Here is a 24,655-nt window from a genome sequence, read left to right on the forward strand (position 1 = left end):
AATTCAAGAAATCCAGTGACACTAAATCGTCAGTGAATCGATGAAAAAAATTCAAATTCGATCAATATGTCTAAAAATACTCTACTCTAATATGATTTACGAAATATAAACCACAGAAATGCGATAAAATGACCTTCAGCTTATAAATAAGCTTTGAAAAGACTGAAATTTATCTCAAGGAGACGAAAATTAGGAATCAGATTTTTCTTGGAACTCAATCCACATTTTATTCATATTGTTCATTCAGGCTTTCGTGGGCCACTTTTGTCTCCTGGTTCGTATTTTGCCCAATGCCAGCTCCGCACTAGCGTATATTTTGGTCATCGTGTTGTACCCGAATCTTGAGATGGCTCGAAATTATACATGAAAGGTTTCTTATTTCGCTATCATTGGTAGAAACTAGAAAGTGACTAATTAATTTATGTAATTAAGGCGACACCTTCACCCTTAATCATTCGACAATGCGATCATATGCGAGACTGATGAAAAATGTCATGAATCGGAACGAGACCAATATAGTAGGGTTATCATATTTTGGAAATCTGAAAAGAGGACACTTTTTCAAAATTTTCAGACTTGCATACTTGCAATACCGGAGGAAAATCCTGAAAAAACGGTAAATTATCCCTACTTCGTGGTCGGCTGACTAAAAAATAGGTCAGCTTTCCGGCTCAGCTCCCGAAATAGCCGCCGGAGCGTTACTTCAGTTCTGATTTACTGTATCTCAGTCGAATTTTGCCTATATTTAACCAAAATTCTCAAAAAGGAGGACAAAATCTCAAAAACGAGGACATTTGGGCGTGATCCAGGGACACTTTCAAAAAAGTTAATAAAGAGGACGTACGGCAGGGGTCGGGAGTCTTTTTTGTTCGAAGAGCCATATTGGCCCGATATTTTCCATTGTAACCCCCAAAGAGCCATACATGTCAAACAACTTCACGTCACAATTGAAATTCTGTGACGTCATCGTAGCAATTAGTTGAATTCACTATACATGGGATTCGTCGTGTACTGCGCAATCATATTTTCTCTGCAAAAACTCTTACTAATCATGCTGGTTGCCTTATTTGAGCTCGCGAAACTTAAGTTCATGAACCTTTTGCAAGCTACATCTTTTTAAATGTATTTCAGTGATAACCATAATCCTATTTTCGAAGCTCATGACAAGTAACATTTAGATTTCCAACAATTGTAGACGACAGTAAAAGTGCGAATCTAGGATTCACACACTTTTTACAATTAATGCGTAATCTGGTGTGGCATGGTATTACTGATGACTTTTTAATGTGGTTCAGGCGCCTATATATATCAGCAGCTGTTGATTTTTAATGTCCCGGCCGTAATGAAAATCGTAATGTTGTATTTGACGAGTACAAAATTTCAAATCTTTGTCCTCTGGTACATAGGCCTACTACCCGTCAAGCAACAACGGTCAAACTGCGTAACCAAATATCAATTCATAAGTTACTATTTGAAACTATAGGCAGAGTGGTGATTATTATCCTGCTGCGAGGTAGTGGCGTCCGGAGTGTATTGATAACAAGATATACACCGCGGCAGAGATGAGCATGGATTAGGATTAGGTTTTAAAAAAACAGGATTTGTGAAATTTTGTCGGATTTGGATTGGATTTGGATTAGACATTTTTTTCTGAACGGATTAGGATTTGGATTGGATTTACATATTTTCTGGGAGATTGAAATGTCGTGTGGCGAATGGCGACAAACTTTATTCAGATCAGTTATTAATGTACTTATGGTTACTAAGTTATCTTGAATCAAGTTAATCGTTGGTTGTGAAAGAAAATTTTCGAATCCCTCCTTTGCATAAATTAGTATTTTTTCTGAATTTCCAGTTGGAATCGGATTAGGATTGGACATGGACTTGAATATGAAAAAGTTATGGATTAGGATATGGATTTGGATTTGAAGGTTCGGATTTGGATTGGATTAGGACATAGAAATTTCAAATCCGCTCATCTCTGCACCGCGGTGGGTGATCCTGCTAATTACAATCACACTACGATGAACTTCGAATATCTATTTACAATGTGTGAATGCTTCTTACGCAATGGCGAGCAAGCTAATACTTCTGACGTAATAATGAGCAGTGGCGTTTGAAAATCGGACGCTTGTGCTATCATAGTGTCCTATACGGCCGTAAACCAAACTTTACGCTGATTGGTCGAGAGACAATGGCCATGGATACGACGCAGCAACGGAGGACGCTGCATTTACTTCAACATATAGTCGGCACTACGATGTATTCCTATAGCCGTGTAGACTGTATAAAAACGACAAGATTACAGTTAAATGTTTATTTCTTCATTAATAATGAAATTAGGAAAGGAAATAAAATATTTAATACCATATACTGAAATATAGTGCCGAAATACTACTGTGTTTATGAATGCAGTGCCACCAAGGGCAATGAACTGGGGAAGAACAGATTTTCCCATTCATATCCTTCCAACGCAAAGGTCAGGAAGGCTTGGGAATGCAGAGTAAGAAGGCAGGATTTCAAGCCTACTTCCACAAGCTTCATTTACTCCTCATCGCCGACCTCACTGCAGTTGCACTGACTTAAAAAGCCCAGAAATCACAGTGAGGCGAGCTACAAGTCGGCAGCTAAAGAGCCGATGAATCGCGAGCCGATGCATGACAGAGTGGAAAGAATGTCAAAGACAAGAATAAATGCATTGATCAGTTCGAATACTGTCATGTCGTGGAGCACAAAGCCTTAAACAGGCTAAAAGCACCACTGTTGTGTACAATGATAATAATAATAATAATAATTTGCTCCTACCAATTTTGCAAGGAAGATTTTGCTGCTAGTGCATTATAGATATACCAATACAGTCACGTCTAAAGAGAGGGGCGATTCCCAGTCGCAATCTCCGTGGTGAAGCAGAAGATTATGCGCATTGCAAAGAGGCGGACCCTGAACTCCATGCCGTGTCAACTGTCTTCCTGCAATGTTGTGGATGCTGCACATGCAAATCTTAGGGTGAAAAGCCAACGAAGTCAGTCATATGCAGATTAGCTACCTAAGCCCACAGAACATCAGAACAGAGAGGATGTGCAGAATGGGGTAAATACATAGGGCTCTTCGACTCACAAGTAGCAATTTTGGTAGGGTTTTGGACTGCTTTGAGGGGAAAAAGACAGCAGGTACTCCATATGCAACATCTCTTTTCAAATCACTTCAATGACAGTACAGTATGAACAGGTATTCAATATTGTAGGGGTTATTGCACGAAGAAAGCGCCATTCAAGACTACTAAGCATCACGCATGTGAACGTAGCAAAGATTGGTCATGTTCTTTTTCCATATGGATATCTGGGTGCTTCACATGATAGAGTGATCCTAGCTGAGCAGACCTCATCTGCACCGGTGTGCTTGAGGTATCGTAACAGCACATGCAATGAGTTCATGAAATTTGAACTTGGGCAGAAATCACAGGAAAGGAGTTTTTATTTGACTGCTGCTAGATAATTACAAGTAAATCACTCTTATTGGCATCAAATTCAGGCCCAAATGTATGCCACAAATAGTCCTGCCTTCTTATACTCTGCCTTCCCAAGCCTTTCTGTCCTTTGCGTTGGAAGAAAATGAATGGAAAGATCTGTTCTTCCCCAGTTCATTGCCATTGGTGGCACTGCATTCATTAACACAGTAGTATTTCGGCATTATATTTCAGTATATGTTAGTAAATATTTTATTTCCTTTCCTAATTTCATTATTGATGAAGAAATAAACATTTAACTGTAATCTTGTCGTTTTATACAGTCTACACGGCTATAGGAATACATAGCAGTGCCGACTATATGTTGAAGTAAATGCAGCGTCCTCCGTTGCTGCGTCGTATCCATGGCCATTGTCTCTCGACCAATCAGCGTAAAGTTTGGTTTACGGCCGTATATGGTGTCGACACAGGCAAATCTCACGCCTCAGTGAAATTGTATCACGTCACAATTTCCATTTGGCTACAGGCAATTTGACGATCATTTTTGACCGGCTTGCCGAGCATTAAATTTGGTAAAACAGGTATCAATCGAAAGCTGACTCTGCACTGATTACGAAAATATAAATTTTATTCCGCTCGTGGCCCTGGAACTCCCACAATCAGCCTCAAATTTTTCATTGTTATTGAGATTGGCATTGGGACGCAACAATGCTGTCTGGCGAAACGAGAGAGTATCTCAAGAGAAAAAGAGCCAGACAGCATTGTTCAGCATTGTTGCGTCCCAATGCCAATCTGCATAACAATAAAAATAAAAAATTCGAGGCTGATTGTCGGAGTTCCACGGCCACGAGCGGAATAAAATTTATATTTTCGTAATCAGTCCAGAGTCAGCTTTTGATTGATACCTGTTTTACCAAATTTATTGCTCGGCAAGTCGGTCAAAAATGACCGTCAAATTGCCTGTAGCCAAATGGAAATTGTGACGTGATACAATTTCACTGAGGCGTGAGATTTGCCTGTGTCGACACCATATAGGACACAATGGTGCTATCCAGTGACGTGCGGTCCAATGAGGCAGGTGAGGCAGTGCCTCACCTGTCGTCTGGGTGAGTAAGTGAAAATCGTGAAAACCCTCGATGAGTCAATGATTTATTGATGTTTTACATCGATGTTCATATATAACTAAATTTGAACATTTTTATCATCCAAACATCATCAATCTGCATAATTATTATTCAAAAATACAGCGCCAAACGTATAAAGTGAGGCACAGTTGAGGCACGGGCGCGTCGTGCCTCACCTGCGACAATGCAATTCATCACAAATAGCCCGCAATTCGTAATAATTGGTATCAATCAGAGGCTATCGTCACACTGATTCCGAAAATCCAAATATCAACAGTGTCAGAGCACCAGAACCCCCTCAAAATCGCTAATGAAGGTGACATTCGGCATTATTACAGACAATGCAATCGCAGAGAAACAATGGCCAGGTGAGGCACAAATGAATCTGATTCATGCACTATTCGCTAACAATTGGACAGTCGAAGCGCAGTGAAACCCGATATCGATGCCGGAATAAGACAGTCTTGTAACTAGGAATTATATAGTAGCGACGACTAACACGCAATGCGGAGCCAATACTTTCCTTTACTTGTTTAGCTGTTATATATTTTACATCCATAGCTACGTTAAATTGTGGTGTGTGATAGCTCCTTGCATAAGCCAAATTGTCGTTGTTTGTGTCCTTTATGCTGTGTTCGACTGCAATACCTATGACCCCTAATTGTGGTATGTGATAGCTACACTTACATAGCCTGCGTTGTCGTTGTTTGGTCAGTGGTGCCACTCCTAGTGTTTTTACACTAGATCTATTGTATTTTGATTTGGCCTAGTACATTTTCCTTCGAAATTCGGCAAATAGTGTTTTTTTACTGAACAGATTTGTAACTGAGGATGCTATTTTCATGTGCTTCGAATAATTTATACCGGTACTTCAAGTGATAGTAATTACTATCCGTCTAAACTTGCCCATTTAGCAAAATAGCGACCAGTCCTACGTGTATTGTAAAATATGGAATTGCAACGGCTATTGGTGTGCACAGAAAAGGCTATCTATGCCCGCTGCCATTGATACGTGCGTACGTGTTTGTGTGTGTGCTTGTATGTTGGAGGGGGGCGTGCCTCACCAGTCATGAACCTCACCGCACGTCACTGGTGCTATCACTACCTTGGAATAATATCTCTTCCTTGTTCGCGAATGTTCAGTTTATGTCGGTGTATTTGTGCAAATAAAATGTAATCGTTCTTTCACAAAGAAATCGATTAGATATAGGAAGTAGTCGATTACGATTACGATTACTTGGGAATTTTTTCAAATGTAATCGATTGTGATTACGATTACTTCAAAACGCTGTAATCGTCGTAATCGATTACGATTACTAATCGCGATTACCCGATGTCTGGTGCACGATATCTTCGCTGGCCTACACAATCGCATCTGCAATAGGCTTAGTACTTAAGATATCGCTAGCTTAACTACCGCGTCTTGGGCCTACCATGCTTTGGCTCCTATTTCTCGGTGACTTCGATAAAATGCTATTAAGTATATGCTGATTAACGATTGTGATAAAATAGTGACTTTTCGTAACTGAATGACATCGAATGTCCGCAATCATGTTCGACGCGTGCATACATTAGGGTTACCATACGTACTCTTTTAAGATTTGTCCTCTTTTTTGACTTTTTTGAAAGTGTCCTCGGAGGACGCCCTTTTGTCCTCTTTTTTGAAAATTTAGGTCATATTTAGAGAAAAATGCGAGTGATATGCCGTAAATTAGCACAAAAGTGACGCTCCGGCTGGGCGAAAAGTCGACCTTATTTTTGAAAAAGTGTCCTCTTTTTAGATTTCCAAAATATGGTAACCCTAGCATACAGGCGTAATTGATTTCCACTAGTCTTGAGTTATAAGTCCAGTAGGCTTGAGTTATAAAAGAGGTAAGGTTTGAACCACCTGAAATCTTCGTCAGTATAGCACATATTCCATAAAAACTCGTACATTTTTACTTGCGCAAATCGTCGCCGAGGCTACGTAAGACGAAAGACGCATTGATGAGCGGGCGTATTTAATTGTTGGACGCGTTGATAAGCGCGCGAATTTAATTGTTCGACGCGTTGATAAGCGCGCGCAACGCGCATTCAAATGTTCGACGCGTGCGTATTTCATTGTTCACGACAGATCAGGGAGTCGCTAATTAACAGCACTTCCGGACTCGTCGACAAGCTTATCATACGCCTATAATCGCCAACACGGGGATGTTGTATAATCGTTATTTACGCATCGCATGTACGTAACCCTAATGAATCGATGCTACGTTACTAAATTCGAAAAAAAAATCGAACCCCCACCCCCCTTTTATTTCAACCCCCTTATTTTTCGGCTGGCTATGCGCCTGAATTGTGGTTGATAATAATTGGTGAGGTTAAGCTTCAGAAAAGCCTTGAGACTTTCGCCAGTTAAACGGGATCATAGGCTCGTCTTGACGCTTTCTTAAATGCGAGAACCACTTCCCAATGCTCACCTAAGCAGGTGGAGTCTAACATGGTTACTACAGCAGTACACATACCCTATGCAGGGTGTGATACGTCAGTGATGTGGGTTCAGTGGAGGTAAGTGCCTCGCCTGTCGTCAGGATGAGTGATTAGAAATTGTAAAACCTTTGGTATTTTCTATCATGCATGCTCAATTGTTCAGGGATGACTAGATTTTGATCATTGGTACTCTCAAAATCACGCAATTTGCATATTTATTGTTCAAATATAACCGCGAAAGAAACAGGTGAGATAAACAGATGGGCCAAGCCTCACCTGTGATAGCGCAATTCATCATAAATAATAGCTCATAATTTATAATAACTCATATTAATTAAATTTAATTGGCGCACTGTTTCCGAAAATCTAAACATTGATCGAATTCTCAAATCTCTCTCGGCGATAACGTTTCGCTACACGTCTACATTTAACGTCTACTTACCAATCAAGAACGTGGATAGCTATGGTGTTGTTTGTAATTTTGATTTGAAATTGGGCCATTCCCAACCTGGACAACAAATTTGGAACCATCACATTTCCAAATATTCTGAAATTTGGTACACGCGTAAATGAGTAAATTCTGAACACAATAAACTATATTTGAGGAAAATCGGACCTTGGGGTCAAAAGTTACGGCATTTTTAAAAATCGACAATTTTCTGCTCATTTCAGCTCCGTACAATTCAGGTTTTATCATGTAATATTCAAAATGATGTGAACAGGTGGTGGATTACAGTGGAGATTTGGTTCTTGGTTTTCGGAATAGCTAGTCTAGTGGTCTATATTTCCAATTGGTATCAAATGCCATGCGGTGTAGTCTTGAAGCTTAAATTGAGGTGAAACTTTATCGATGGTCTGAAATCGGTCAAGCGTTACACAATTTAGAATATAAATTGCTCAAAACCTTATAGAAATATTCAAGCGAGTATGGTGTCATATGAAAGCTGGCTTCAAGGTGAACTTGTTCATAGCTATATCATTTTGGTTTTTTGACTGGAAAGTAGTGAAATTGCAGTGTCAAAAGTACACTGAGCTCTAGTGTACTTTCCGATCAGCAGCAACAATTCCGTCACTAATTGGTGCTCCCCAAGAACATGTCAAAATTTATAAACGTCCTAATTAATTGTATTTCGGGTTGCGAGTAGGATACATCAGGGTTTTGGGTGGGGAATATTAGGGTTGAGCGTTAGCGACGTCACCCTCAACCCCAATAGCGCGACATTCACAACCCTAATAGTAGGATTCCCTAACACCCTACCCGAAATACAATTGATTTTGGCGTTTAGAAATTTTACCATGCTTAAGGGGAACGCCGATTGGTGGAGGGTTTTTTTGTTTGGAAAGTACACATGACCCGCTTTCTTTAGTGGCATAGGATTGGAGTGTTTGACTTCAATAAGTACAACTTGAATCCCTAGTCTTTGCTTAACTTCGGGCGGGAATAGGAATTTGGTAAAATGGGTGATGAAGATTGTTCTTGTAGCATTGGAGAACTGACAGGAAAGGGAACAGAATGCCGAGAAGACACTTCAAGCCATACACAGTTCGGATTGTTCAGTGAAGATGACAGAGAAAAGGTTTTACACAGGTCAGGGCTACTTGAACAAAAATAGAGAAAGTGATAAGCATCTGTGTACGTACACCATAAAAGAGCTTTTCTCGAGCATTATGAAAATAATCAGGTATACTGTTGCGATCCTTTCAGTAAGCACAGAAAACCAGTGAAAAGAAGTCTCCGTACCATCAGCTTGAAAACTGTGAGAGAGGTAATGGTGAAAAACTTGAATATCATTCCGGGAAAGAAGCTTTGCGCAAATTGTCGGAACGCAGTGAACAGTCGTTGTAAGCTTGAAATTCCGTATTCCAGATCTGCCCAACCCGAGGTAATCAGTAGCAGTACCGGTACTGACAGTGGGGATAGTAATTGCTCAGATGAAATAGCTAGATATCAGGTGGATAAAACATTGACTTTAATAGGAGAGGGTCCACTTAAGCTTCACGGTTTGAAGGACAGAACGAAATCCGAGTACAAGAAACGAAAGCTTTCCTCAATTGGTGGTTATTATGCCAAAAAGATGTCAGTTGCCCTTCAACCTCCTGAGCATGAAGTAGACAATGAAGAGGACCTGGAAGTCTGGGATGATGATCAAAGTCTTAAGGACTACAATATTTTACTTGCAAAAATCAAAAACAAGGTCAATGAGGAGACCATAACGTATTCAGAAAAAATTCAGTTGCTAACATGCGCACCTCAATCATGGTCCAAAGCTGCGGTAGCAAAATACTTTGAAGTGCCGTATTGCAGTGTCACAAAAGCACGCAAAATCGAAAAAGCATCAGGAATATTCAGCAAACCATCCGTGACAAAAGGAAAAGGCCTGAGCTCTGATACAAAGCAGTTGGTAATTAAATTTTACTCAGATGACGAGAACACAAGAATCATGCCTGGAGCTCGAGATAAAGTGAGCATCCCCCGCAATGTACACGAGCAAAAGAGGTTGCTTTTGTGTACCATCAGGGAACTCTACCAACTATTCAAAAGTCAGTATCCTGAGAAAAAAGTAGGATTTTCTACTTTCGCTAGATTGAGGCCGAAATGGTGCGTGTTGGCGGGCTCTGCAGGTACACATTCCGTGTGTGTATGTACAATCCATCAGAATGTAATATTAATGTTGAAGTCTGGTCACATAGAAAGAACTTACAAAGAATTAATTGCCATGATATCATGTGACGCAGAAAACAAGGATTGTATGCTGCAAGGATGTCAAAACTGCCCAAATGAAGATACTGTTAGAGAATACCTAAGTAGCCAGTTTCAAAATACATATGATGACATCAGTTTCAATCAGTGGGTCACTACGGATAGAACGGATATGATTACCCGAGTACTTGCCATCGATGAATTTGTAAATTTGCTCATTGAACAACTAATTAAACTCAAGCCACATTCATTCATCACGAAACAGCAATCAAGTTACCTCAAACATCGAAAGCAATCATTGGACGAAGGCAATGTGATTTGCCTTATGGATTTTAGCGAAAATTATTCCTTTCATGTACAGGATGAAGCCCAAGGATACCAGTGGACTCATAAAAATTGCACCATTCACCCGGTGGTATGCTATTACAAAGCAGGCGATACGTTATCACACTCAAGCCTGTGTTTTTATCCAAGGATTTAACACATGATGTAGCAATGGTATTTGAAATCCAAAAGAAAACCGTTGAATTTCTTAAAAGAATATTACCAAAGTTGAACAAAATCGAATATTTTACTGATGGCTGTGCAGCACAGTATAAAAACTGCAAGAACTTTTTAAACCTATGTAACCATGAAGCAGATTTTGGCGTCCCTGCTGATTGGTCATTTTTTGCAACAAGTCATGGCAAATCGCCATGCGATGGCATTGGAGGTACTATTAAAAGGCTGACAACGTTGGCAAGCCTACGCCGACCGTATCAAAATCAAATATTGAACTTGACAGACATGCTGGCATTCTGCGTAGAAGCCATCCCAATAATTCACTTTGATGAAATAACGGAGGAGTGCGTAGAAGGAGCAAGACAAAACCTGGCACAGCGGTTCACACATGCCACAACCATCAAAGGTACAAGGAGTTTTCATTATTTCCAGCCAATTTCTCAAACGAAAATCGCCGCTAAGCGAATAAGCTTTGATGGAAGCTATGCCTACATAACTGGCATTCTACAGCCTGGCCGTAGCAGTCAACCCTCTGCCGTGTCTTTAAGAGAAGGTGGATATGTAGCTGCAGCCTATGACAACCACTGGTATATTGGTCTGGTCATGAAAAACGACAGCCAAGACGGTGATGTTCAGCTAAAATTTATGAGTCCAAAAGGCCCGTCCACGACTTTCAGGTTTCCTGAACAGGATGATGTTTGCTGGATCCCTCATAGCCATATACTCTGTTGTATTGAGGCACCAACTTTGCAAAGAACTCAGAGGCGATATAGGATTTCATTCAATAGCAATGAAAAAATTACTGTCGCATGGCAAGAGTTTGAAGAAATACAACCCAATTAATGTACCGTGCCTCTGTGTTTCATTTTTGTTATTTTTCATCAATTTGTTCAATAAAAATTGCAATAATGATCAGTGTGATTCGGCTGTGATGCTAGTTAGCTTTCACTCAAATAATGTAACTTCTAATTTCAGGGAAGGTAAGCCCTAGTGGCGGGCGATATACAATCGTTATTGCCGCGCATATTCCGGAGGTATGAATATCTATACACAAATACAGTGTACTCTTGAGACTGCGATTTCACTACTTTCCAGTCAAAAAAACCAAAATGAAATAGCTATAAACAAGTTGTCCTTGAAGCCAGCTTTCATATGAAACCATACTTGCTTGAATATTTCTATAAGGTTTTGAGCAATTCATGTTCTAAATTGTGTTACGCTTGACCGATTTCAAACCATCGATCAAGTATCACCCCAATTTAAGCTTTAAGACTACACTGCATGGCATTTGATACCACTTGGGAATATAAACCACTAAACTTGCTACTCAGAAAACCAAGTACCAAATCTCCACTGTAATCCACCATATGTTCACAACATTTTGAATATTACATGATAAAACCTGAATGATACGGAGCTGAAATGAGCAGAAAATTGTCGATTTTTCAAAATGCCGTAACTTTTGACCCCAGGGTCCGATTTTCCTCAAATAAAGTTTATTGTGTTCAGAATTTACTCATTTACGCGTGTACCAAATTTAAGAAGATTTGGAAATGTGGTGGTTCCAACTTTTGTTGTCCAGGTTGGGAATGGCCCAATTGTAAATTACACTTTCAAGGCGGTTCATTTCTTAGTAGATCAGGAAGATAATGTGCATTAGAAAACTGCATTGTCATATACAGGAGTCACCATGTCTGCTATTCCCTTTGATTAATCAGCGTATGGTGCAATCCAAGACTTTGCAGCGCGTAAGGTCGGGTACATCGAATTTGGCAACTTAAATTTCAATAATTTGTAAAGGGGGTCGAAGCTCCTAACCCTGAATACGCCACTGTCTTGACTTCTCAAAGACATGTTTATGCTGCCACGAGAATAGTTAATCTGACCGCTTTAATAATTTACTAACAAGTTGCTGCAATATTGATAAATTAGGTACAAAATTGAACAATTGTCAAATTATGCCCAAAAGAGCCATATATGGCTCGTGAGCCTTAGGTTTCCGACTTCTGGGTCGTATGGTAACCCTACAATACAGAGCATTCTCAAAAGTTGCCCTATCACCGGTAATGTAATTTCTGTAAACTGCAAATCTTTAATGCTCATTTGATGGAGTTTTTATTACCTCGATGATGATGCTTTTATTCTTGATGAAGACAGGGCTATAGATCTTAATGTTCCATCCGTCCTTTTTAACCTGTGAGACGGTAGGCTACTCACTTGTGGGGATAAAAAAAAATCGCAGTACGGAGAGAAACATGGCGCGGATGAGTGTGGATGAAAATCGTGCATGCTTGTACTTTTTCTGGCGTGGAATATTTCAAACAAACTATGGAAAAGAGCTTTAAGTACAGTCTAAAGTCGCTCCGCAACTTTTGTCGTTGTGACGCATTTGCAAAGACTTGTTTGAATAACGACACAACTCTTAATTAGCTTTTACAATGACTTTGTCTTGCCCCATCGGTATTGAATTAATATTTGCGCACTATTATTAATATTACGTAATCAAATGTCTTGTTCGAAAGCGGGTGTTTATAGTGACACGCAATAGGCATACACTGAATCAGCACATCTTAGCCTACGACACGCGGAACAAATGACGTAAAAGTTACTTTCAGATTTCTTTCTTTCAAAAATCATGACAATTTCGTAATAACGGTTCGGATGACATGAGAGATAAAGATAGTAGTAAATAAGGTCAACAAGTTACTGCAATGCAAATTTTTCTCTCTTTAAGGCATCGGTTCTTATAAGCATGGGTCGCGAAGGGTGGGTCGCGACGGCACAAGATCGATATTTTATTATGTAGATATATGTATTATTTGTTTAATTTCTTGCGACAAAAAAATTCTTTGCGCGTAAAGCGATTTCCTTTGGTTAGTTTGTACAAGGTACATATTCGAGGTCACGGTCTTCTGTACTAATATATATGTGGTTCTCAACCGCCTGTCCGCGGACCGGTGCCGGTCCGTGGCAAGTTTTCTACCGGTCCGCCAGTTGTATTCGATTTTTATATCTCAAATCCAAAATGCAGTAAGTTGGGCGCTTTTCCATTAAGTAGAGAAATAAAATATCAAATTTCAACTGATTTAGAAATGTCCTAGTGTCGCAACAGAGAGTTCGTGGTCTACTTTGGGCGTGCGTCGCAATGATTCAAGTGTTATAAGAAACTGTTTAAAAGTAGCCATGCGACTCGTTTCGGACAAGCTACATGTGAAAGCTACGGAGACCTCTAATCAAATTTCGGTTAATTCCGACAGTGCAATTAAGTGGCACTTGGCAGTATAGGCCTATAATAGAAGGCGCATTTTTTTCAAAAGACAACGAGAAATTACAATCAGTACTTTGCAAGCTTTGACTTGCAGAATTTTCAATAGAACCACGTAGAAATAGACCTATCCACCATCAAACTGGCATCAACTATGTGTGCAGAGGTGGTCAAGGTAGTCGAGTAAAAGTAGCGACGCAAAAATGTACTCAAGTACCAATAGAAGTAGTACTTTTAAAAGCAACCTAAAACTACTTAAAGTAGAAGTAGAATTGACTGACTTTAAATCTACTCAAGAAAATATAAGTAGTTGTGAAGACGGTCGTAATTCGTTTGCACGGACTGTCAAAGAGAGAGAGAGAGAGAGTCTTTATTTTCATCGAACCAAAATACATAACAACGGCAGTGATGGTGGTACAGAAAATATGCGTGCACAGTATTCGGTATTAGATAGGAATGATCGATAAGACCGTGAAGGTCATCTAGTCTGATCACACCAGCATCAAACAGGTACACTTGACTCTGAACAGTCTGGCTGTAAAGAAATGTTTAGTTAAAGGAAAATAGAAAAAAAAATTAAACAATGGTGGCAAATGATCAATGAAGCAATGTCTGGGCGAGGTAGGGCAACAGTGTTAGTGTAACGACAAGAGGTGATCAAGTAGGGCTTTTTTGAATCTATTATAAGGCAATTCACGGATATGTGGTGGTAATGCATCCCAGATGATAGGTCCCGAGTAGTCGATAGATCTCTTAGTTAGGCTGCTATTGGGTGGGGGTAAGTAGATGTTTCCTTTAGACGAGGATCTCGTGTAATGGGAATGGACATGTTTAGCAGGTATGAAAAAGTCATCAAACACAGGAGGCAGACTATTGGAAAACTATTTGTGAACAACTTTTGATACTTCGAAGCGATATAGTTCATCAACTCGCAAAATTCGATGCTTACGGTAGTAAGGCGATAAATTGGTACGTAAAGGTACAGATGAGATCAGCCGTATCGCACGGTTTTGCAGGGTTCGAATTCTGCACAAAAATGTTGTGCATGCATTTCCCCATACTAAGATTCCATATTGCAGATGAGAGTGGAAAAGAGAGAAGTAGATGGTTCGTAGCACTGATCTGGAAACCAAAGATTGGAGACGGGTCATTATTCCCACACACCGAGCTAGTTTTGATATTGTGCATTCAATATGCTGCTTCCAAGACAATTTGGAATCAATGGTGACGCCGGAGTCACATATTGAGATTTGTTTATGATTGATGTTCACAGTGAAATTAAAGGCTGCAAATTGAGCTACGCGGAAGGTGCAGAGAGCTTGATTCATATATATTGATGCATCCCATAGGTCGTATCAATTTTCGATAAAATAAGCATTTGGAATGCAAAGGATAGTCCTGACGACATGTGAGGCACTACTCATGCACTCGATGGTATACATATGCACAGATCACGTGTATGTAACTATGACCGTACCATAGCAATTTACAGCGTAGCTACGCTGAAAATTGCTATGCTATGCTATAACTATGTAGGCGCACTGAGCTATGTCGGTGTCTGATTCCTAAGACTACTCCAAGTCCTATCGACACCTTCCTATCTGTTCATTGTATCGAATTTTTTGTGGTGTATTGAACTGATTAACAATGCTAATAAACCGAACTGTATATCATGAGTCGGTGTATATTCCGCAAAAAACATCAAGGACAAAAATAAACTAGGTCAGTTCCCTAGACCGCACGTCAGTGAATCCGGCATACTAATATTTAAAATGCATTCTTTTTGGTGTGTGAGGCTTGGGTCTCTAGATGTCACTAAAACTTAGATTTGGATAGTGGTCTAAAAAGTTAAAGAATCACGTCTTTAAAGGTCAACTGCATCTTAAAAATGACTTTGCCTAATTTCGTACGCATGTGGTTAGGAATATGAATAAAATAAAAAAAAGTTGAAATTACATGATAGTTTTCAAGTAATTTAAATTATAAATCGAAAAGCTGAAAAACGGATATGAAATCATTCAGCTATGAAATGACGTCATGTGAGTGACACGGTAAAAGTCCTGGTATAGCTCAGTGTGGTAAACAGATAGTTATTCGTGTTGGGATTGACTTTGATACTGGATTTGATTGTGAATATGGAAGGTATGAAGAAGATGAGGCACGGAGGTACATCTTGTGTCGCGTATGGTTGCTCGAATACGCGATATTCGGTACCCAAAGTGTCTTTTCATCGCTGTCCAAATCCTATTGCTGGAGAGGATTATGAAGACTGTGAAAGTGATATCCAATCCCTGTTAAGTGATGATAGCTTCCACCCAATAGAGTTAGATGGCGAGTCAGAGTGAGTACTTGAACAGTGTAATCATATTTGTACCAAGTCTTCACCAAGATATTGATTTGCAGGCATTCAGATTCAGAGGAATGTCTGGAGAATAGCAAGACCCAGTTTGTGATTGTGGACAGGAATAAGCTGGTGAGCATTTTTCAACATTGTCCAATGTGTCAATCAGAGTCGGACGTGCAAGAGTCTGGTTTAGGTAGCACACTGAGAATCAAGCAAGACTGCACAAACTGCTCATACTCCAGATTTTGATTTACGGGTAGTGTAGATGCCGTTACATCCTTTAAAGATGAAAAAGCCTACTAGACTGTATCAAAAAGAAACAAACTGCTCCATTCAGCATATATACATGATACATATGGGCCTTAATTTAAGTTACAATGAGTAGCATCTTTGATTCTGTTGTTTACCATTATGACAATCCATTTTCAGATTCATTGGCATACTAAGGATTTGCGATGTTCTATCTACTCCACGCGAATGGAAAATGACATACGCCATCTATCGCCGAATGGAAACACTGCTGGAAGTGAATCATTCAATGCCCTCCTCAATCATTTCTGCTTAAAGTTATATCACTACAACCATATTTCAGTCAAAAAGCCAGGTAGGTACCTTGCAGTGTCTCGGCTATTCAAAACAACCTGCCGTAGGCTATATCAGATTTTGGCATAATTACTAGCCTCATCAATTATGCATTTTTTGTAGGATGCAGTTGGCAATCCTGCATTTCAATGAAAATTGCTCGAAAACTCGGAAAATGTCGAAAGGAGCACCGCGGTCAAATACCCGAAGTACAAAGATGGGGAATGTGCGGCTCACATGATCCTTGATAATTCAACATTTGGTAACTGCCGGTGATCTGCCTGCATCATAAGATTTCTTCATATTGTTATGCCTGTTCTAGATTACTGCAATGAGCTTGCCGAAGAAGTTCAAGCACTCATCAGAACTGGACCAGAAACTGTTGAGTTGAGCGATTGTGCTGAGACCGTTCCACCTCCTCTGACTAGCAGCATAATCAGAATTAGCAGAGATGAAGCTATTGCCCGACATAAAACCTGATATGCTTTTCTGCCTGACACAGTATTTATTTTGGTCGATTAGTTATATGCGTTTATTATTTGGAATACAACTGTACATTCACAATGTGGCGTTACTGAACTGGAATCCTGTGTAAGAATTTGGCGTAAATTTTGTTCGGGCAGCAGTAACAACGCATGCAGGCAGGATTTTGCCACAGAATCCCCATACCCAGCGAACACAATTTCTGTGGAGAGTATGTTTCAACTTCCTGAAAAGTGAAAAGAAATGTATTAGTGCGAGAAAAGTATTTGGCAACCGAATCAGAGATTCATCCCATTCATGCATCGATCTCGATGTTATTATTCTGCGGCCATATTTCTGTTGATATCCATAGTAGGACATCTCCAATACGTCAACGTCCAGACACACTGATTTGAATCCTGGCAATTCTGTGATACACTTCAATTCTGTCAGTAACTCTCGGAACCTCCTTACAGCACAAACTTATCAAGATACATGAGTGAAACGAGCTATTAGACTACAGACTATACAACTGTATTCCATGTAGTCTCGACGAGCGGCTTGCGCTGAGCAAGCTAGGCTGATCATGATTCATGACCCATCATATGAAGCTGCAAGGGGTTCCACTGACGTGGGATCGAGCGCGTCAACACCTGAACCAATACGGCATTTAAACGGTAATTTTGTAAGTACGTGCAAAAATGATACTTACATTCGACATCCGAGTACTCGGACTCAGTCTCAATATCACTTGGCAAATCAGATCCAATGGAAACCTCGGCCTTAACTGACTAGAATAAAAACTGCGAGAACACAAACAGCCGCTGTGACCGGTGTTGATAATATGTGTCACTCACTTGACGTCACAATGCACATTCTACTTTTTCTGTAAACATGCCAATATTGAAACTTTCAGTCAAAATTACGGCAATTTCCGATTGAGTTGAAACACGGAAAGTCGGTAATTTCGTTATGAAAAAAAATTCTGAACATGATTCCGCAAGTTAACATTTGGTTGGTTCGTGCGGATGGGATTTCTTTTGTGAAAAAGTGATCATCAAGGTTTAAAAGCACTGGTGTATACATAAATATATAACATAATGTTGAAATGAATATAATGAATGGATGAATATATATTCGAACTGTCCTTTCGCCTCTCTCTCTCTCTCTCTCTCTCCGTCTCTCTTATCTATATTTACCGTTTAGAAAATAACTCGTAAAAGTTTTTATGCTGAAGCTAATTGCGAATAAAACTGAGGCTGCGATCGTGACGTTACAGATGCATGACTATTTCTAGAGTGCTGATCGACTTACAGGATTAGTGTTAATATTATTATTATGATGTCGCGAGCTTTCATTGTGAAAAACTTCAGAATCACACTAAATCTGCAATCCGAATAATTCATTCGGGGAAAATATTCGAAATTGATGATTTTCTGACAGACTTACAGACAGTGGTTCGTTCGTTCCCATATTTGTCCTGGCAGTTCAAACCAATACAAGATTGGGGTCGCATAAGACCTGTGATTATTCCGTTCTTCAGCTATACCATGCATTTATTGGGACCAATTTATTTTAATGACATTACAGTGGACTGTGCTAACTATGAATCTATCTATCTTACTTATTGTTATAATATCGCAAACTTTTGGTGCTTGCCCTGATCCAGACTGGAAACTGGTGGTTTTCGGCAATGAGTTGCCCGTGACAGAAGGGTTTCTTACATAGAATAATTACCGTAAGCAATTGAACGGAAAGTTGCGCGTGACGTGACCACCAATTCCACTCTAGGCCCTGATGAATATATTCGTAAGCAGACGAACCATGAGGCTAAAGTGGAGGTATGCGCGCGTGTTATAATATTATGCAATCTGGAAGAATGAGACTGAAACATACAGGACTGGTCGCTATTGTGCTAAATGGGCAAGTTGAGACGGATAATAATTACTATCTCTTCAAGTACCGGTATAAATTATTCGAAGCACACTAAAATGGCATCCTATTCCTCATATACAGATATTTTTTCAGTAAAAAAACACCAGGTCTGCCGAATTTCGAAAGAAAATACACTAGGACACTAGGTGCAGTCAAAATACACTATAGACTAGTGTAAAAACACTAGGAGTGGCTCCACTGACCACAAACAACAATAACGCAGGCTATTTAAGTATAGATATCACATACCTCAATTAAGGGTTATAGGTATTGTTGTTGAGCACGGCATAAAGGCCAACAATAACGACAATGCAGCCTATGCAAGTAGCTATCACATACCACAATTTAACGTTGGTATGGATGGAAAATATACATAACCGTTACATAAGTAAGGGAATATCTTTGCTCCGCATCACCTTTGGCCGTCGCTACTATATAATTCCTACAAGACTGTTTTATTCCGAAATCAATAGCGCGTTTCACTGTGCTGCGATTGTCCAATTGTTAGCAAATAGTGCACGAGGCAGATATCTTTGTGCCTCACGTGGGTGTTGTTTCTCTGCGATGGCATTGTCTGTAATAAAGCCAAATGTCACATTCCTTGGCGATTTTCGGGGGGTTCTGGTGCTCTGACACTGTTAATATTTGGATTTTCGGAATCAATGTGACGATAGCATTTGATTAATACCAGTTATTATGAATTCTGAGCTATTTATGATGAATTGCATTGTTGCAGGTGAGGCACGACCCGCCCGTGCCTCACCTGTGGCTCACCTCTCCTTTCGTGCTGTATTTTTGAATAATAATTATGCAAATTGATGACGTTGGGTAAAAAAATGTTCAAATTGAGTTATTTATGAGCATCGATGTAAAATACCAATAATCATCGACTCATGGAGGGGTTTTTAACAATTTTCACGTACTCACCCTGACGACAGGTGAGGCACTGCCTCACCTGCCTCATTGGACTGCAAGTCACCGGTAAATTGGACTAAGGATTGGAGAGCCCCATGAATGATGCTCACCCAGTGACCCTCAATGTTGATCACTTTCAATTGACTTGACAGAGGATTTGTTGCCAATGTAAGCTAAATGACATGAATATTGTCTGGGATTACCCTTGGTTTGCCGTGTGGATATTATTGTAATTAGAAGCCGCAAAAATACCAAGAGTCCGAGTTTGGAATTTGTGAAGAATTGCTACACTGATGGCTACCCCATCCGGTGCAATGGATGAAGATGACCCAGTCAGTTCTGTCTTGAAAGAATTGACAGCATTGCGCCAGCAAACTTCGTCCGGTCGAGTGAGTTGTCATATTTCGCTTCCAAATCCATCTTTATGCCTGTACTCTTTGATGCAGTTTCAATGCATATGGCAAATTTTGATTTCTGAACACTTTTTCAGGAGATCCGGATGAAGTTTGAGTTCTGTGGTGAGAGAAGGATAGCATATTTTAGACTTCCTCTTCTCATGTCCGACCTCAACTCCACCGTTCAAAGTCTCTTTGGACGACCACTTACAATGGTTTTTGGTGCTGGCAGCAATAGTGAAGTTAGTTCTATTACTTGAAGTTTCTTACAGTGATATATTCTTAACTACCCATTTGAATTTATCGTAGTTGTGGCATAGATTCATTGTGTCAGATATGATTTTTTATTCTTACCTCATGAGATTTATTCTCACTTCGCTTTAGTTTTTTGATTCGTAGCTCAAGTATCACCCTACACCATTTGAATTCATCGTAGCTGTGATACAAATGCATGGCGTCAGATATGATCTTTATTCTCACCTTGCACCGACTTTGTCACTTTTAAAATGTTTTTGTAAATGGATATGTTTCAGAATGCACCCTGTTACTTGAAAGCATTCAGCCAATGTTATTTTTGTCGCTAAGATTGCTATAATAGTGTGAATGTGTATAATTGACAGCCGAAATTACCGTCACACTAGGCCTCTTCAAAAATGACTTTTTTTCTCAAATCGTACTGGCTACTTGATAAAATTGTCAGGTTACCTAATTTAAGCCTACACACAAAATTTGGTTCGATTCCAGCCAGTAACCGCTTTGCTACAGGAGAAGAAAGTTTCTATTTATTATACAAAAAGAAATGATAAAAAATTGGAAAATTTTCTGTTCACCCCATGAAAGTGTTAGGCTGTCTATAGAAACGATCCTCACCAAATTTGATTCAATTCCAACCTGTGGTAGCGGAGTTATTGCCGTCGAAAAATTTGGATTTGAATAAAATAGTATTTACGGTGAGCACAACTATAATAAATAAACAAAGAAACCGTAAATACTATTTTATTCAAATCTAAATTTTTCGACGGCAATAACTCCGCTTCCACTGGTTGGAATTGAACCAAATTTGGTGAGCATCGTTTCTATAGACAGCCTAACATTTTCATGGGGTGAACAGAAAATTTTCCAATTTTTTATCATTTATTTTTGTATAATAAATAGAAACTTTCTTCTCCTGTAGCAAAGCGGTTACTGGCTGGAATTGAACCAAATTTTGTGTGTAGGCTTAAATTAGGTAACCTAACAATTTTATCAAGTATCCAGTACGATTTGAGAAAAAAAGTCATTTTTGAAGAGCCCTACCGTTGACCGAATCTGAGAGGATCATGTCGGTGACAACAATAAAATTCCTATCGCCAGTGATCTTTGTCAGTGCACTTATTGTGAAGTTGCTTGTTGGCCAATCCGTCATATGTCTTGGTGCGGAAATGGTCAGCGCCGAAATGCGGATGTTGCACACTCGGGTTGCGCACCCCAAGACTAGAGTATTGCAACGGCCTCGCGCGATGCTGTTAATTGCGAATACAAGTAGACTTGTTTCTGCAAAATTATCAAGAAATGCATAGTGACAGTAAAGCGCGCATAGCGCGACTCAAATTTAATAGCGCATAGCGCGACTCAAATTTAATATTGGATCATAAGTATGTAAATACGTTTCCAGGAATTTTTATTCCAAAAATTTGTTATTTCTGGCTCATTTGAATTGTTTGAAGCATGCTTTGTAGTAAAAAATTGTCTCATGGACCCCAACAGAACCGCTGACCCCAGTTTGAGAACCACTGGTCTATATTGTCAATTTAGTATATGGACACTGGTCAGTGTCGAGTCGGTTTCAAGCCGTATTCAAATGATTAAGCTTTGACACAAGTACATCGAGAATATGGAATTAGCAACATCTGCCATGACTGTCAACTGTGTTCAGGTTTCTCTCTTCATCAAAGAAGGCCACTCTCCTGTATAGTGTTGCAAGGAATAACGGAATAGGACCTTGATTGTTTGTTTTATCACCAACCATGCTAGATTGCCCGGACCATCGCCCTATATATGAAAAATATCCACTGAAAGTGTATAGAATTCTTGGTTTTGATACATCCTTAATTTCAAGAATTCACTATGTTTGGTTATTATATAGTCTGCACTTGCCCTTGAGCCAAAACATTGCATATCTGTCTGTTTATCATAATAATAATAATAGCCTAATCTTCATTGTTGATTCCTAATTACTAGGGCAAGTTTTTGCAACTTTTTTTTACAGCCTCCGGCAGCTTCCTAAATACTCGTAAGATATGTAGAGTATTGTTTTAAGCTGTTTGAAGGAATCTTATAGTGCAAATTTTGCCCATTTTTTATCATGCAACTTTTTGCAATATTTTGCAACTTTTTCGATTTTTCATGAAAGTATTTTTGATTTTGGGGAAATACACGGCCAAATTCGACTGAAATACTGTGAATCAGCACTGAAGCAACGCTCTTACGGGTATTTAGGGAGCTGAGCAGGGAAGTTGACCTTTTTTTTTTAGTCAACTGAGCAAAATGTTGGTCTTTTAGTGGTGCAACTCTTGTGAAAAAATAAATGCAACTTTTGTCAAAAATAAATGCAACTTTCCAAGGATTTAACTGCAACAAAAACTTGCCCTACTAATTACATTTGACAGTACTCGACATGATATCTTGAAATGGCAAAATTAACATAACGGTACCTTTATACGTTTGCATAAATAACGATTAACAACGCTGCTGATACATTCAGATCCTTCTGCCAATTCTCACTCAGAATGACGTGGATCAAATGGTTGGATTTCTTGAAGAAACTCCTGGTGCAAAAAATATCAAAATATTTTTAAAAGATCCGGTGAGTGTGCTTGTCTTGTCATATATTAGAACTTGTATTACCCGTATTTTGATGGTCTACTGGAAATGTGTTGGTGACGAGATATCGCCATTCAACTAAAGTGGAAGAAAAGTGTTTTAATGGCAATGGGTCGTACAACACCAGCATTACCGACACCACACCGCAAGCAGACGTAATATCATATATATCTTACAGAATGTAATTTTGCCGCAAGTATCCCCGCCAATCGCAAGAAAACCGTCTGTGAAGACAATGCAGGTTGGATTATTAGTCAATGTCTTGTTATAATTCTTAAATTCCAATTGCCAACTATCTTGTACTGGCAAATCATTGCCATTTGTGACTGTGACTCCAATCATTTCAAGTGATCAAATTGATGTGTCTGACCCTGCTTATTGATAATACACTGGCCTTGGGTGGAGTGTATGGACCATTGCATACGCAATAATGTATTGAATTTCTCTTTCAAGTCTCCGCAGATGATGAGCCCCGGAAGGTATTCGCCTCCTCCGGGTACGGTGGATGAAAACGAGCCAGGAGTCAATCACCGTGGGTCCATCAGTTCCTTGGGTAGCAAAACAGTCAGCACGGGGGAGTTCATACCTGATGATGTGAGTGAAAACTGTTTGCTTGTCGAGTAGTCGAGTACCTACAGTACCTACAGGCTCAGAAAATGACCTTGAAGGTTTTTGTGCTGATTCGACTACGGCTCTATTTTGGGGAGTTACTCCTGTCCCGTTTTTTAGATTGTGATAGTAATGTGTTGTGATGTCGATAGCGTAATCCACCCCAACATTTTGATCCATAGCAGTTGTTGTTAACCTTTTTGACCTGGCGGCACCCTCTGAGGGGGAAGAATAATGCACGGCACCCTACCAATTTGTAATCGCAAGATTTAAGAAGCTGATGACTTAAGAATAGGTGCTCAACCCGAACCTACATCGCAAATGATCAGTTCAGTCCCAGATGCTGATGCCGAAAAAGAAGTATTTATTCTAGTATTCAGTTTCCGATATGCTACTCAGAAATTAGGTGCCCATCTACCTCACTTTATCCCGGCACCCCTGTTTCAATCAGCACCCAGTACGAAAACCTCGTTTTACACAGCCCGCGATAAATGTAATTTTGTAATGTGTTAATGCATCATTTGTGGTTAATTGCTGTTGTTACTGATACAAAATTTGTATAATTCTCACAATTCACATACATTTGATCACAGGTGTTACCATTGTATTTGTAAATGCAATAAATTACTTCATAATTCATGCTGCTGTTGGTCTGCTCCAGCCCCCTAATTTTGATTGCGACCGCGTTGATTTGCTTTTCTTGTTGTCAGGTGTACAATCCTCATCCACTTGCCAGCTCTACTTCTTTAGACAGCAGCATTTCGAGCCCACATCTAGCGAGGTAGGTGTTTGGACACACATTTGCTTGTTATATTTTGTTGCTTGATATGAACCGTGCCCGTTTTTTAAATTCAGCGACAATCAATGGTACGACCGGTATGGCCGGGTGTTGAGTCACCCGGATGATATGTCTGATTTACCGGATCATAACTATATTCTTTCTGGTGGTGGGACATACCCTAAACGACTCCATGCCAAACCGGAAGAAAGTTCCAGGCCGATGGACAGTACGTGTTCTTGTGTAGTTT

At 39.7% G+C, this 24,655-nt stretch overlaps 2 protein-coding genes and 2 long non-coding RNA genes across 5 annotated transcripts in view; 2 read left to right on the forward strand and 2 right to left on the reverse strand.

Annotated features, from left to right (window-relative positions):
- Nucleotides 1–24,655, forward strand: part of LOC145456369 (mitogen-activated protein kinase kinase kinase 3-like) — a 40,386-nt gene that overhangs the window by 4,591 nt on the left and 11,140 nt on the right. For both annotated transcript variants that reach the window (XM_080334443.1, XM_080334444.1), the window contains exons 2-8: nt 19,914–20,150; nt 20,252–20,398; nt 22,900–23,001; nt 23,197–23,259; nt 23,472–23,612; nt 24,338–24,408; nt 24,483–24,634. In XM_080334443.1, coding sequence (XP_080190569.1) covers nt 20,055–20,150; nt 20,252–20,398; nt 22,900–23,001; nt 23,197–23,259; nt 23,472–23,612; nt 24,338–24,408; nt 24,483–24,634 — 772 coding nt within the window. In that variant the 5' untranslated portion in view covers nt 19,914–20,054. The remainder of the gene's footprint in view (nt 1–19,913; nt 20,151–20,251; nt 20,399–22,899; nt 23,002–23,196; nt 23,260–23,471; nt 23,613–24,337; nt 24,409–24,482; nt 24,635–24,655) is intronic.
- LOC145456371 (uncharacterized) lies at nt 2,021–6,149 on the reverse strand. The gene is made up of 2 exons (XR_013920589.1): nt 5,696–6,149; nt 2,021–2,149 (listed from the first exon to the last, which is right to left on the reverse strand). It is a non-coding gene; the product is annotated as an uncharacterized LOC145456371 (long non-coding RNA).
- On the forward strand, nt 15,423–17,006 carry LOC145456296 (uncharacterized). The gene is made up of 5 exons (XM_080334374.1): nt 15,423–15,864; nt 15,927–15,996; nt 16,297–16,471; nt 16,573–16,711; nt 16,772–17,006. The coding sequence occupies exons 1-4, from the start codon at nt 15,659–15,661 to the stop codon at nt 16,695–16,697; spliced, it is 576 nt and encodes a 191-aa protein (XP_080190500.1). The 5' UTR covers nt 15,423–15,658; the 3' UTR covers nt 16,698–16,711; nt 16,772–17,006.
- On the reverse strand, nt 17,245–18,088 carry LOC145456297 (uncharacterized). Its single transcript, XR_013920561.1, has 2 exons — nt 17,624–18,088; nt 17,245–17,564 (listed from the first exon to the last, which is right to left on the reverse strand). It is a non-coding gene; the product is annotated as an uncharacterized LOC145456297 (long non-coding RNA).

The sequence above is a fragment of the Botryllus schlosseri genome, chromosome 14 (genome assembly GCF_051294905.1).
Source record: "Botryllus schlosseri isolate E-star chromosome 14, Bs_hap1, whole genome shotgun sequence".
NCBI lineage: Eukaryota > Metazoa > Chordata > Ascidiacea > Stolidobranchia > Styelidae > Botryllus > Botryllus schlosseri.

Bases quoted from the DNA above. Each gene is read 5' to 3' on its own strand.
- LOC145456296 (XM_080334374.1), top strand. From the start codon at position 15,659: ATGGAAGGTATGAAGAAGATGAGGCACGGAGGTACATCTTGTGTCGCG. The intron at 15,997-16,296 runs GTGAGCATTTTT...ATCCATTTTCAG, and splicing joins TTGTGGACAGGAATAAGCTG to ATTCATTGGCATACTAAGGA. The intron at 16,472-16,572 runs GTAGGTACCTTG...CATTTTTTGTAG, and splicing joins TATTTCAGTCAAAAAGCCAG to GATGCAGTTGGCAATCCTGC.